This window comes from Petaurus breviceps, unplaced genomic scaffold (genome assembly GCF_028583685.1).
Source record: "Petaurus breviceps papuanus isolate PSGF00001 unplaced genomic scaffold, PetGlider_PUasm1.0 90842, whole genome shotgun sequence".
Classification (NCBI taxonomy): domain Eukaryota; kingdom Metazoa; phylum Chordata; class Mammalia; order Diprotodontia; family Petauridae; genus Petaurus; species Petaurus breviceps.
In genome coordinates, this window is record NW_027187358.1 from 25,125,407 (window position 1) to 25,139,580 (window position 14,174).

Sequence of the window (14,174 nt, forward strand, 5' to 3'; positions counted from 1 at the left end):
ATAATGCTTGCAGTTGTTATTCACAGAACAAAGTCTCAAGGCTAACAACCAAAACAACTTTTCTAGTTCTACAACTACTCTAAGGTGAAAGTACATTGTGAAGTTAATAAGAGGTAGCATCATGTAGCAGACATAGTACTGAACTTGGTTAGGAAGATGCTCCTTCAAATTCAAAGACACTAATTAAATACCTTGGGTACATCATTTAACTTTCTATACCTGAATCAGAGGGCTAGATTCAGTGGGCCTCCAAGGTCACTACCAGTTCTAAATTTACAATCCTGTAAGAAATGGGATGGTAAAGTGGGGAAATTTTGGAGTCAAAGGACCTGGATTTGAATTATTCCGTTACACCCTTTGTGAAGGTATGACCTCTCCTGGCCTCTGTTTTCTCATTTGTACAATGGAAACGGTGGAGGTCCCTTCCAGCTCTAAATCTATGACATTATAAATGCCTACACATAAATTCCGGCAGTACAAAGAAGCCCTAATGAGAATATACATGTCTGGAAAACAAGAAGTCTATGTCATTTTCAATAATTTTATAAAATGTGATTTTTTTTTTAAATTGGGCATGTGCTTTGCTGAGTGTAGGGATCTCCATGGAAGGAACCGACCTTACCAAAGTAATTCTGCCACAATTTAGAGAGCTAGAGTTGGACTGCTCTGGGTTACATAGGCAATACAGGTCAGGGATGAAATGTGACCATTGGTATTCCTAACTCAGAGAACTGTCACTTCCATACACCACACTGATTTTTATTAAAAATGCTTAATACTGTGCTAAAAAATAACCAAAAACCTAAAGGTATAACTTTTTGTTGTTATGAAGGCAATGAGAAATGTGTTTGCTTTATTTACAAATGGTATAACTATTTTTTTCTGAAATTTCAGATTTTATTCAGAAAGAGTAATAACTACTGAAATCAGAAAATCCTTTATACTTACTAATAATAATATTTATTCATATGTATATATATATATATATATATAAAAGATTTTCAAGACTGTAAAGTACTTTGCAAAATAATAAGCTTGAGAGGTAGGTATTGGTATTACCATTTTGCAAATTAGGGAAAAAAATCTCACAGTGGTGAAATAGCTTGCTTCTTATCACATAGCTAGTATCAGAGGTGAGATTGAACTTAAATCTCCAGAATTTCCTTTGTCTACTATATCATAATATCTCCCAATAAGGGAAAACTAAGTGGTACTGCCCCCCCCCGTTCAAATACCATTATCAAACTAGATTTTCTTTGTAGTTTTTGCTTTTTGAAAAAAAGAAATTGGCCTATAATGACAAAATTACTATTATAATTAAGTCTCCATAAGATGGGAAGGAAATGCCAAATAACCCAATGTTCAAGTTGCCAAAGTTCTCTCTAGGTTTTAAAAAGTAGGGCTCAGAATAATCAGGCTTCATTAGTCCTTGTATCATAAGTAATTTGCTGCAAAAAAGCCAGGTCTGTTTTCTATGGCTTAAAAAACAGGCTACTAAGCCAATCTCTCTCAGAATTTATTCTCTACAAGTGGAGAGTCCAATCATCAACCCAATGATATCACATACCTCTTCAGAACTTCATGTCCAGTCCAGGATGCAAGCATAAAAGAAAAATAAAGGTCCACTACAAATTATGTTGATGTGCTGATTAAGAGAAATGTCTTTTGGAAGAAAAATGCTATTATAATAGTGAGAGCAATGAAGACATTCTAACCATTATAACCAAACAGCAATATAAAAAAATTTTCATAGCAAAGTATTCAAGGCTCAATCAGTAGTTCAGAAAAATCACCCTTGTTTTTCAATCTCTACAGAAAAGATAAAACTGACAATCTCTACAGAAAAGATAAAACCTATAAAAGAGATACAATCCATTTTTCTGTGGGGGGGAAAGGGGTAACAACTTAAAGACAGTATAAAATTTATAGTTATGCTGATGTCAATGAATATAAATCTGGTAACTGTTTAAGTCATTAAAATCAATCACACATCATAATTTCTTCATCAGTGACGAATCTCATCACTTTATTACTAGTAATCCCCCAAATCTTGCAAATAAAGCTTACATTTTTAAGAGCTCAAGGTCTTGGATGGGCAATAAAATCAGAAACCTATACTTGCCTTTTTTTTTTTAACAAGTAAGCAAAGTTAGAAAGGAAGGATCACATTTTCCTATAAATATGTATATGAAACATATAATGTTAAATACTTCATGCAGAAACATGCCTCAGTAGTTCTAAAGGTTAGAGTTCCAACTGAATTGTTTCTATGTTTATATGAAAGATGGCAATTTTGAAATATTTTTTACATTAAACTAAAACATAAACAATCCATACTGTCATTTTCTATCTTTTGTAATGTAATAATTATTTCTTCAAATTATGTGATAAGTATGGCTGTGACTGACAGCTTAGGGAATAAATAGAATTATTTTCCATAATGACTGCTTAACAGGGCAAAGCTGTATGACTTTACTCTAGTTCCCACATACATTTAACTTCTTTTCATCATGCTATTTCTTGACTTGTAGAGCGTCTTTTTTTTAATTTTCCTAATTTTACTAAGAAAAAAAAGGAAACTTCCCTTAGACAAGTTATTTTATTTTTACTTCTTAATATTTTAATACTGGCTCAAGGTGAACATAAGACTATAAGGAAATGAATCATTAAGGTATTTAGTTTATGAACATTTCTCTTTTTAAAAGCATTTGTTCTTAGTTAATGTGAATACAAATAAAAATCTCTTGAAACTCTTCTCCATTCTTAGGACACACACACACACAGAATTATTCATTTGTTTCAGTCTTGTCCAACTCTTTGTGACCCCATTTGGGATTTTCTTGGCAATAATACTGGAGTGATTCTCCATTTCCTTCACCTCATTTTACAGATGAGGAAACTGAGGCAAACTGGGTTAAATGACTTGCCCAGGATGACACAGCTAGTAAGGTCTGAGCCCAGATTTGCACTTGGAAGATGAGTTTTCCTGACTTCGGGTACAGCAATCTATGCACTGCATCCTTTAGGGCTTCTTAAATGTCTTCTACTCACGATCCCTTCAGCTCCTCTTAAACTGTGGGTCATGACCCCAAATGGGTTTAAGAAATGCTGACAGACACAGATACATACTGACGTGTGTATATATATATACATACACATGGATATAGTTCTTGTTGTTGTTCAGTTGTTTTTCACTTGTGCCCAATTCTTTGTGACCCCTTTTGGGCTTCTACTGGCAAAGATTCTGGAGTGATTTATCATTTCCTTCTCCAGCTTATTTTTCAGATAAGAAACTGAGGCACACAGGGTTAAGTGACTTGCTCAAGGTCACACAGTAAGTGCCTGAAGCTGGATTTGAATTCAGGTCTTCCTGACTCCAGGCCTAGTTCTCTATCCACTGGACCACCTAGTTGCTTATAATATTACACACACATATTTCTATACAGACATATGTATGCATACAAACATATACACAGAGAAACATGTGTATATGTGCATGTGTGTAGGGTGTTAAGAATCACATAATGCAAAAACTCATTTTCCTAAAACAAGTCCTTCAAGATCACCCAGCTCATTTACAGATAAGGAAACTGAAGCCCAGAGAATGTAAGTATGCTGCCCAAGGTCTTACTTAGCTGTTAGTTTTAATCTCCTTCTATGTCTCATCAAACTTTTATTTTTTAATCAAAGATGTTAAAGATAAAAGTGTTATATAATTTTAAAAATTCAATGATTCTAGAATGATTATTCAAATATTTCTTAACTTACTAAGTTTATATACACAACTATCTTGCAAAATCTCAAATTTCTTTTACATTTTTAAGCATAATTACCTAACCTCTCCTTGGACTGTCAAAAGTTCTTTGAGAGAAACTTTATTTGTATATTCATGACCTTTGCCAACTGGCCACAGTAAATATTAAGTACTATATATATATGTATTAGTTTATTATTTAATCAAATTCCACCAGGAATTAACATAGGTTAAGGGGAATGGATATTCAGGCCAGGTACTACCTGCACTAACCCAATCAGTAATTTTATAGGGCGATAGGGGAGAATCTAAAATTCTAATTATGTCAGTTTAAAATGAAGTTAGAGAAACAGTAAAAACCTATAGCACAGTAATACAATGTCAGAATAAATTTCTTACCAAAATCGTCTTCAACTCCATCATAAAGCTCACCAGGTCAGGAGAGTACTGCAATCTCTAAATTAAACAACAGTTTCAATTAATTTTACTTGTTCATTGGAATTAAAATGTAGGTCAACCTGAATGTGAAAAATTAAATAACAAATTAAACACATCTGTATCTCTTAAATATAGTAACTATATAAAATATTAACCTTTTGACAATTATCTTTATTGGATATACTGCAGTGTTCTTAATAAAAACAATTTTTTAATTCCAATAAACAACCCTCAATTAAATTTCAATGGAGAATACTAAGCTGAGAATGATGCTACTGATTCCATATTATCCACTCTAATTGTTTAAGAGATTGTGAACTCCCTGTGGGTAACACCTACTTTTTATCTAATCTTGTTATCTTCCCCAATCTTACCATAATGTTCTACAGATATTGGGTGTTTAATAAATGTTTGTTGAATTGAAGTTAATTGAATTGTTTCTACACTCCTTAGGACTAGATTGGCAACCTTATTTTGCAATTTTCATCTAGCTAAAAAGAAGATGGAAAAAGAAATGGATTAATTATAATCTAAAAACAACATTGTGTTAATGAAGGGGAGGAAAAGAAACTCATATAGTTGAAAAATTAAATTAGAATGCATGTATTCAAAATTAGTAAAGAGCAAAATTTTATACACTATTTTGATTCCCTCTCCTGACCTTGAAGACTAACAACCATTATTTCTGTGACGGAAATCATCCTATTACTTATAACTTAGTCAATCCTCCAAGAGAAAGCAGCAACTGTTGGGGAGAGGTGAAAAGACAAATTTCTAAAAGCAGAATGAATATTTAAAAATAATGTCTAAAGCTCTTTGAAATCCCTCATAATTTATTTTTTAAACCCTATAAGAATCAGAATAAAAGAAAGCAATGAAAAGCAAGATATTGCATTGTCTTCTCTCTCTAGCTGAAACCCTGAATTATGCTTCTGCTGAATGTTATATTGTATTGTCAATTACCTTTTGTTAGCTATTGAACCAATACTGCAAGTAATTCTGAACAAGGTCAACAAATGAATTTTTTCTCCTCTTCCTTTTGGAAATTTTTTAAAAAATCAACATGGGAAGAATACATTTAAGTGGTAAATTCAGAGTTGCAAGGGACCTCATAGGTCATTCAGTTTAGCCAACCTCCTTCACTTCAGGAGGAATATAAGTGATTGACCTATTAAACCGATACTGTAAATACTTCTGAATAAGGTTAACAAGTAGATTTTTCCTTTCTTTTTTGAAAAACAAATCTTTTTAAAGGGTAACAGACTCAAAATGAATACAGTTTAATAATAAATAGAGTCGCAGATTTAGATGGGACTTCTTCAGATGGATCTTCAAAGTCACCTAGTCTAATTTGTTCACTTTACGAGCAAAATGGTCAAGTCACTTGCCAAAAGTCACTCAGTTATTAAGTATGAGTGGAGTACTCTTTCTCTCTACACCCTCTGTGAAGACTCCTCAGAATGAGGAGAAAGGAGAGAAACTATCTCGAAACCAGAGACAGCCTTTTGTAAGACTGGATAGACATGAGTCCTGGGTTTCCTAAGAAATTACACAACCTAGGACCCTTCCCCTCCTTTCCTTGTAGTCAATCTGCCTTAAACCCTTCAAGAATTTTAGGAATCTCTTAGAGCCGATCCCCCTTCTTCACTTTGGTCTTTGCCAAATAAGGATAGGTACATTTGGATTGGCTATCCCCTATTTCCTTGTTCTTTGTAAGCCTGCCTCCCAACTACTGAGAGATAATTGGCAGGCTTCTTCTTTCCTTATCATTGCAGGAGATTTCACACTCAGATTGTAATCCCACTTCTACAGCAGTGGGAGGGGGCTTGACCCTGTTAGGGTAGTTAGGATATAAATTCTTGTTCCATCTTCTGCAACAGGGCTCATTCTGCTGGTTCCTACTGGTTGAAGGGATGCCCTCTTCTTGCAACAATTGAATAAAACTTCCTGTTCTTTCCTCAAGATACCTCTTTTAATTTTTTAGCCCTCACAAGTGGTAGTACCACATTTTGAACCTAGTTATTAAGTGGAAGCATCAGTTTTTGAACCCAGTTATTCTGACTCCAAATCCAGGACTCTCTCTACTATGCCATCTGCCATATAGCTGAATCAAGAGTTTTGACACTTACCATTTCTCTTTTTTATTTTCTAGAGCTCAGAAATATTCCATAATTATTCACACTGGCTGAGACAGATTCTGAACTCTTCTGCCTTATTCATCACAGTGAGTGTTTTGTACAAATTAAACTTCTCTAAGAAATGGTAGTGGGGGGGCGACTAGGTGCCACAGTGAATAGAGCACTGACCCTGGAGTCTGGAGGACCTGAGTTCAAATCCGGCCTCAGATACTTAACACTTAGTATCTGTGTGACCTTGGGCAAGTCACTTAACCCCAATTGCCCTACCTACCCCCTCCAAAAAAAGGAGAAAGAGAGAGAGAAAGAAAGAAATGACAGTGGTTTGAGTCAGTATCTTTAGTTTTGTCAATTTATGAATTTTCCAACTGACAACTTGTTTCAACAGGTAAGAAGATAATTCCTATGCTACCACATTTCTTTCCTAAATTTTACTTTTTCTAATCTCCTACTCATTTTAACCTCTGCTCTAATGACCTATTAGTATACAGATGATTTTGAAACAATTCCCACTTTGGCAATCATTTCACATATGAAGATTTTATCAGTTTTATTTTTCTGGTGATGTTTTTAACATCTGCCATGTTCAATAGCTCCTGACTTTTTTTTTTTGCTTTTTGGAGGGCAATTGGGTTTAAGTAAATTGCCCAAGGTCACATGGCTAGGTTTTTTTCTAGTTTACTTACATATTATTCACTTCTAATAATTCACCTATCATTCACAATCTTCCTATCAGGTCATTCTAGCCCACTCTTTCCATATGATGCTATCCATTTCTCCTCTCCATGGCTTTGCATCACTGTCCTCATACCTGGACTACAATCCCTCTTCATCTCTCTCTGCCTCTGAGAATCTCTGATTTGCTTCAAGACAGGCAGCTAGGTGCCATGTTATATAGAGTAATGGACCTAGACTCAGGAAGATGTGATTTCACACCCTGAGCAAATCATGCTGACCTCTGCCTCAGTTTCTTCAACTGTTAGCATATGTCTGCCTGGCAAAAACACAGCAGGATAGTCAAAATGAAGAACTAATTTAAAGGTCCAATTAAAATACATCATAACTGCCATACAAAGAAAGGGAAGAATGGATCACACAAGGCAAAAAGGGCTTTTTATATTTTTAATATACTTTTGAGGCTCAATTTTATTAATTAATCATGTGAAAGTAAAATTTTAAGATTGGGATAAGAAATAATAATTAGGGGGAAATATTTTCATACAAAATATGTATATACATATGAATACAGAAAATTAAATGTAGAGAAATTGACAAAATAGGTGGGTATCAACTTTAGATGGAGAATATAAATATTTAACCTTTTTCTGAAAGGGGGAGGGTTATACATCAACATGGCTTTAAAATATCTTGTTGATTTAGAACTCCCCAGTATATGCAAACAACTTCAAAAATGAGAACATAAACTTGAAAATAATCACAGGTACCCTATTCATTTATTACCTGTGTTGTCTACACAATCTACCCCAATTATACAGATACAAAACTCCTGTTATCCCAATGATCTGAAGCTTTGATTGAAATATACATATATACACATAATATATATAAATAATATGTGTATATATACATGTATGTATATAATCCATTTTACAGTTCTAAGCAAATAATAAAATTCTTTTTTTTACTCATATAAATTAAGATACTTTTTAAAGGACATACTTGGTTTAATATCTGATGATATCCATCCAGTATTATCTTCAGCTGCCAACTACAGAGTATTCTAAAAATTAAAAATAGGACACAAAGTTTTTATTGTTTTATGGGTGATGCATAGCTTCATCCTCATTCATAAAATTATTTAAAAATTTCTTTATATGGTACAGACACTTATACGTATACACCAAATCGAGAAATGAACATAATTCTGACAAGTTAATTTTGTTAATGATATTTAAAGTATTATCTTCAAAATGTTAGCATTAATTTTAGCTAACTTTAAAGAACTACATAAATATGAATTTTATTACCATGACTGTTTTTAGTTCAGGTAGGAATATGAAGGATTTCAATCACCATATGAGATCCAAATAAAGCTGATAGTTATATAATGCTTTAAGGTTTGCAAAACATTTTAAAAATAATAATAATATTTATATAGCGCTTACTATATGCCAGGCACTTTATAATTATCATCCCAGTTTATCTTCATAACAGCCCTGGGAGGTAGGTGCTATGGTTATCACCATTTTACAAGTGAGGAAACTGAGGTAAACAGGTCAAGTGACTTACCCAGCATCTCACAACTAATGTGTAAGGTCAAATTTGAACTCAAGTCTTCCTGACTCCAGGTCTGGAGCTCTATCCATCTAGCTGCCCAATGAGGGGATATATCACCATGTATCATTCCCATTTTATGGATAAGGAAAGAAGCTAAGTGATTTGTTCAGTTTTATAATTAGTAAATATCAGAACTATAGTTTTAAACCAGCTCTCTCCTGATTCCCAGTCTAATATTCGTTCTACTATATTACATTATATCAAAGCATGATTAATTTAAGGACAATACATAGTAATTATGACTTACCACAATAATATCATTCCTAACAGCAGAACTCAAATATTTTTCTACTGAATGAGCTTCTCCACCCAAACAGAATTAAACAAAAAATGTAAAAGTCAAATAAAACCTACAAAGCTGTACACTGTACTCTTTCAGACTTGTATACAGCATCTAGGACCAGAGAGGAGAAAGTCTTCTGTATTCCTTCCTGGTCAGAGCAGATCTGGGGCACTGAGCTCAGTTCTGGAGGCCATATTTGCAGATGGGTGTTAATAAGCTAAAGACCATCCAGAAAAGGTCAAGTAGTGAGACCACCAAGGGTCAGGTACAGGAAGTGGGGAGACTAAAGACACTATAGATATCTTCAAATATCTGAAGTGCAATCACTGGGAAAGAGGATGGTAGACTTTGGCTTGGCCCCAAAGGCAAGATTAAGAGCAACAGGGGAAGCCACCAAGAGGACAATAATAGAAGCAAGAGTAAAAGAAAGCCTTCCAACCAATCAGCACTACCTGAAAAGCAGAATGGGCTCCTCTGCAGGAGGCTTGGGACCAGATTTCCACTAAAGTTCTTTCCAAATCTGAAATTCTAGAGTCTATTTAAATTGGTAGGTCACATAGATGGAATATCTTTAGTCTTCAAAATGGCAAAAAAAAATGGCCGTGCAGTTATGAAGAGCTGGGGTCAATTCCACCCTGATCTAGATTAGCTTTATGGCTATAGACAAGTCATCGACTCTTGATATCCCAGGCAACTCTCTATGACTATAAGCTGAAGAGAAGGTGCCTATCAGCATGGGTAGAAGTTGTTTCCGGGCAGCTAAGTGGCTCAGTGTGCAGAGTGCTGGACCCGGAGTCAGGAAGCCCCAAGTTCAAATATGACCTCAGACATTAAGTAGTTGTGTGAACCTAAGCAAATCACTTAACCTGTTTGCATTAATCCACTAAAGAAGAAAATGGCAAACCACTCCAATATCTCTGCCTAGGAACACTCCATGGACAATATTAGTGTACAGTTAACCACAGGGTCATGAAGAAGTGGACAGGAACAAACAACAATAAGGGGAAGTTTTTCTCCTGGAGCTTCCTACACAGATGAAATAGTATATCTGAAAAAGTACCAAATTTATGCTTATCTTGCCATATTCTCTCACAGAATTCCCCTGCAAACAACAGAAGGCATTCTTGAGCTAGCTGCCAAGGGTATGACATATATTCTATGCCTTATGAACTACCCCTAAACTTAAATGATTCACACAGACACAATATCATTTTTGGTTTTGTGCCCACTTAGTAAGTATCAAATCATGCATAAACTCATTAAGTGTTCTTGAACAAATGACTGAGAGGAATGCATTGCTAGTGGTATTAAAAAATTATGTAGAAGTGTTCACTTGATGGAAAGGAACTATGTGAGACAGGCTATGTGCCAGTTAGTGGATGGAAAATCCTGCCTCCTAGGGTGCACTGGACTAACCCTACAGAGGATGCAATTCAGATTCAAGGTAAATGACAAAAGTGGATATCAACCTACATGTAAGAGAATCATATGTAACATGATTTTTTTACACAGGAAAATTTAGTTCAATTTCTATACAAGGTAGACTTTTGATACAAGATACATGGTATCATCACTTTTAAATGAATGAAGAACACCACTTTACCTTGCATTTTTTAATTGAAGATCTTCAGGTAACAGTATTCTAACATGGAAGTCCCTCCCCTGGAGTACAAAACAAAATAAAACACTAAAATATGATCAAGTTTATAAGTTATATTTTTATTTAGCAACTTTGAGAAAATAAGTTAAATTACTATATAACCTTAAAGTTCCTATATTCTCAGGGAAAAAATGTACAAAAGAGATTTTCTTCTGCTACTCTGAAAAGAAAAATTGGAGAAAAAAACAACCATGAACTATGAGTTAATGATTGATTTCAGGACAAACTATTCAAAAGTAAAAATCGTCCTCATAGTGAATCTATACCAATACTTTTATATAATGTCCCATTTTTGAGACTTTGGACAGACTAGACAAGGGAGATACAGACAAGGAAGAATTAGAAACTAGTACTCAATAACTCAGTGTTCAATAAGGAAAACATAAATTACTTAAGTAAGAACTCCCTGTAAGATAAACATTTATGGGAAAACTGGAAAGCAGTCAGGCAGGATTAGGTTTAGACCAAAACCTAACACCGTGTTGTGCAATATATTTTAAGTGGATAGATGACTTTAATATTAAATGTCATAATATAAAAAAGTAGAAGAGAAGTAGATCCTGTGCCTTTCACAGTTATGAATAAGAGATATATTCTTAACTAAGTAAGAGATAGAAACAATTATAAAAGATAGAATAGGTAACTTTTATTATATGAAACGGAAAAGCTTTTACATAGATAAAATTAAAGCACCAAGGATAAAAAGGGAAGCAGATGAATGGGAAAAATTCTTTGTATCAAAATTCTGTGATAAGGGTTGGTTATCCAAGGTATATAAATTAACAAATATATGTGAATATATATGAAACCATATGTATTTACAACCATATATAATATAATGAAAGCAAGTAAAGTATTAACTACGTATGTATATATAATACACATATGTGTGTATGTATATACTTATTTATATGTGTAGATATGTAAATATATTTAAAACCAAATAAAGTATTAGCAACCATATGAAAGAATGCTTCAAATCACTAATAACAAAAGAAATGTGAATCAATAAAACCCTGAGGTTTCACCTCATTCCCTACAAATTGATTCGATCATAAGTTTCTTGAGTACAGGGGGTAGTCTTTTGCCCCATTTTGTATCCACAAAGATTAGCACAATGCCTAGAGCATAGTAAGCACTTAATAAATATACACTGATTGAAATTTGCTAAGATGAAAAAAAATGGAAATAATCAATAATGGCAAAGCCGTGGAAATACAGGCATTGCAGGTGGAGCTGTGAGTTGGTACAGCCTTTCTGGAAATGAATCTGGAATTATGCAAACAAAGTGACTAAGATGTCCAGAGAATTCCATTACTGGACTTAAAGAGTCAGAGCCAATAAACACTTATTAAGTACCTACTATTTGTCTGAAACTGTGCTAAGGACTGGGGATACAAAAAAAAAGGCATCATAAGACATTCCCTGTCTTTAAGGAGTTCATAATCTAATGGGGGGAAACAACACATAAAAAGAAGCAGAACCAGTGAGGAGGGAGAGGACCCAGGGGTAGGAAATGATGATGAGGTGAATGCCCTGAGTGCCTTCCTTCAGGGTGAATACAGAAGGAGCACTCATTTGTCCACCCAATGACCTCTTGAATGAGGGAGAGGCCCCCAGGGGAGGGAGTACAGGGAAGGTATGGGTTTCAGAGTTGATGTCATCTTGAAGAAATGATGAGTTGTTGGAGATAATAAAGTCCAGGAGAGCATCTTGGTAGAAAATACACCCCAAGGCAGCCATTGATAAGAATAAAACATTCAATATACATCAAAATATTTATACCAGCACTTTTTTTAATAGCAAAGAATTAGAAATAAAGTATATGCAATTGGGGCAGTAGGTGATTCCATGGATAGAGCATGAGGCTTGAAGTCAGCAAGATCTAAGTTCAAATTTGGCCTAAGACATTTACTACCTGTATAATCTTGGGCAACTCACTTAACCCATTTGCCTCAGTTCCTCATCTGTAAAATGGAGAAAGAAATAATGGCAAACCCCTCTTTGACAAGAAAATTCCACAAATAAAAGTCCATAAGGTCACACAGAGTTGGACACGACTGAACAACAAAGATGCCGTTGATTGAGGAAAGGCTAAACAAATTGTGGTACATGAATGATTTTAATGCTGTAAGAAATAATCTGTGTGATCTATACAAAGGAACATAGAAAGATCTACACGCACAGATAAACAGTGAAGTGAGCAGAGCCAAAAAACCAGCATACACAAAGACTACAACAATGTCAAATGGAAACACACACACCCCAAAAGTGAATCTCACAAAATTTAAAGAACAAGCATGTCTCAAAAGAAGAAATATGAGAGGATGTTCCCAATCCATCACTTTCAGCATGGGTTTGATCTTTTCAATGTACAGAGCATCTGTGCTGATTTTTTTCCTCTTCTTTTTTTTTTTAAATCTTTTAAAAAATACTATTTGTTATATGAGATGGTTCTCTGGGAGGGGAAAGAAGAGCAGGAGGATTGCTGGAGAAAACTATGATAATGCACCAAAGACACTAATAAAAATTTTTAGAAAGGCTTTAGAAAACTGATTTAATTTTGAAGGCATTTAAAAAAATTGTAGCACAAGCAAAATATTCCAACTGACCTTTATGACACTTTAAAAATTAATTATTTAAGTACATTATTGGAAAAACCATCCTTTGGAGTTTTCAAAGTTTTAAAATGAACAGGAAAATATGTCTGTGTTCAAATACAATTTACATCATAAATAAAACACTCAAAAGTAACAAAATAAAATTATAAATCACTCCTTCCTTTCTCTGGAACATAAAAGTTCATATTATCTCAAAGTACAATATTGTAATTCTTGCTATTCGATTGCTTATGATCTTCGAGACTTCTTTTAAAGGCGATGTTTGTCAGAATCTTCCCATTCTCATTAGGAAGTAGTATCACAGACACTCTAAGATACAGTGGTGTTTATTTTTAACAAGAAACATACCCGCAGTCACAGGAAGTACAAGGAAATGGCTAACATCAATCTAAGGAAGAAATTAAAGGAGGGTTATTTCTCATGGGAAACTAATTCATCAAAAAAGTAAATTCCTTTTAGAAAAAGCAGTTGCTTTTAATACACTATGCCAAAAGATGACACCATAAAATAGAAATACATAGGCAGGCTTCATATTTTCAACTTGCTAGCTAGTTTTAAGGGAGAAATATAAACTATTCTTAGTTATGTAAACCAAACATGCAACTGACAGCAGATTTATAAGAAATATTCACTGATGCTTCCAGGCCACTATTATACCAGCGTCATTCAACAATCTCTCTCCTCTTTTGAAGTTCAAAGCATGATTCTATTATGTTCTCTCTCACCACTACACCCCAGTCTGCAAACCTCAAGTATGTTTGACAAACATCATTATTTCACCACCTGACTCATATTCTTTCTTTCCATCTCATCTCCTGCCATCATCCCAAGTTACAACAGCATCCATGCTGATAACTCTTCCAACAGTTTCTTATTTTCAACTCCAATGACTCCACAGAATCTAAGAATTTCATGCCTGGGGGTGGAGTGTGTGTGTGGGAGGGGGGTGGGGGGGGAGGAAACCTCAGAGGTTATCTAGTTCAAA

The 14,174-nt window shown here is 34.4% G+C and overlaps 1 protein-coding gene across 2 annotated transcripts in view; it reads right to left on the reverse strand.

Annotated features, from left to right (window-relative positions):
* The window catches only part of FANCL (FA complementation group L), an 81,027-nt gene that overhangs the window by 52,016 nt on the left and 14,837 nt on the right, over positions 1–14,174 (reverse strand). The window contains exons 2-4 of one of the 2 annotated variants that reach the window (XM_069071771.1): positions 10,512–10,570; positions 8,008–8,068; positions 4,154–4,210 (exon numbers count right to left, since the gene is read on the reverse strand). In XM_069071771.1, the coding sequence (XP_068927872.1) occupies positions 4,154–4,210; positions 8,008–8,068; positions 10,512–10,570 (177 nt within the window). The remainder of the gene's footprint in view (positions 1–4,153; positions 4,211–8,007; positions 8,069–10,511; positions 10,571–14,174) is intronic. The other variant, XM_069071772.1, reaches the window with a different exon arrangement.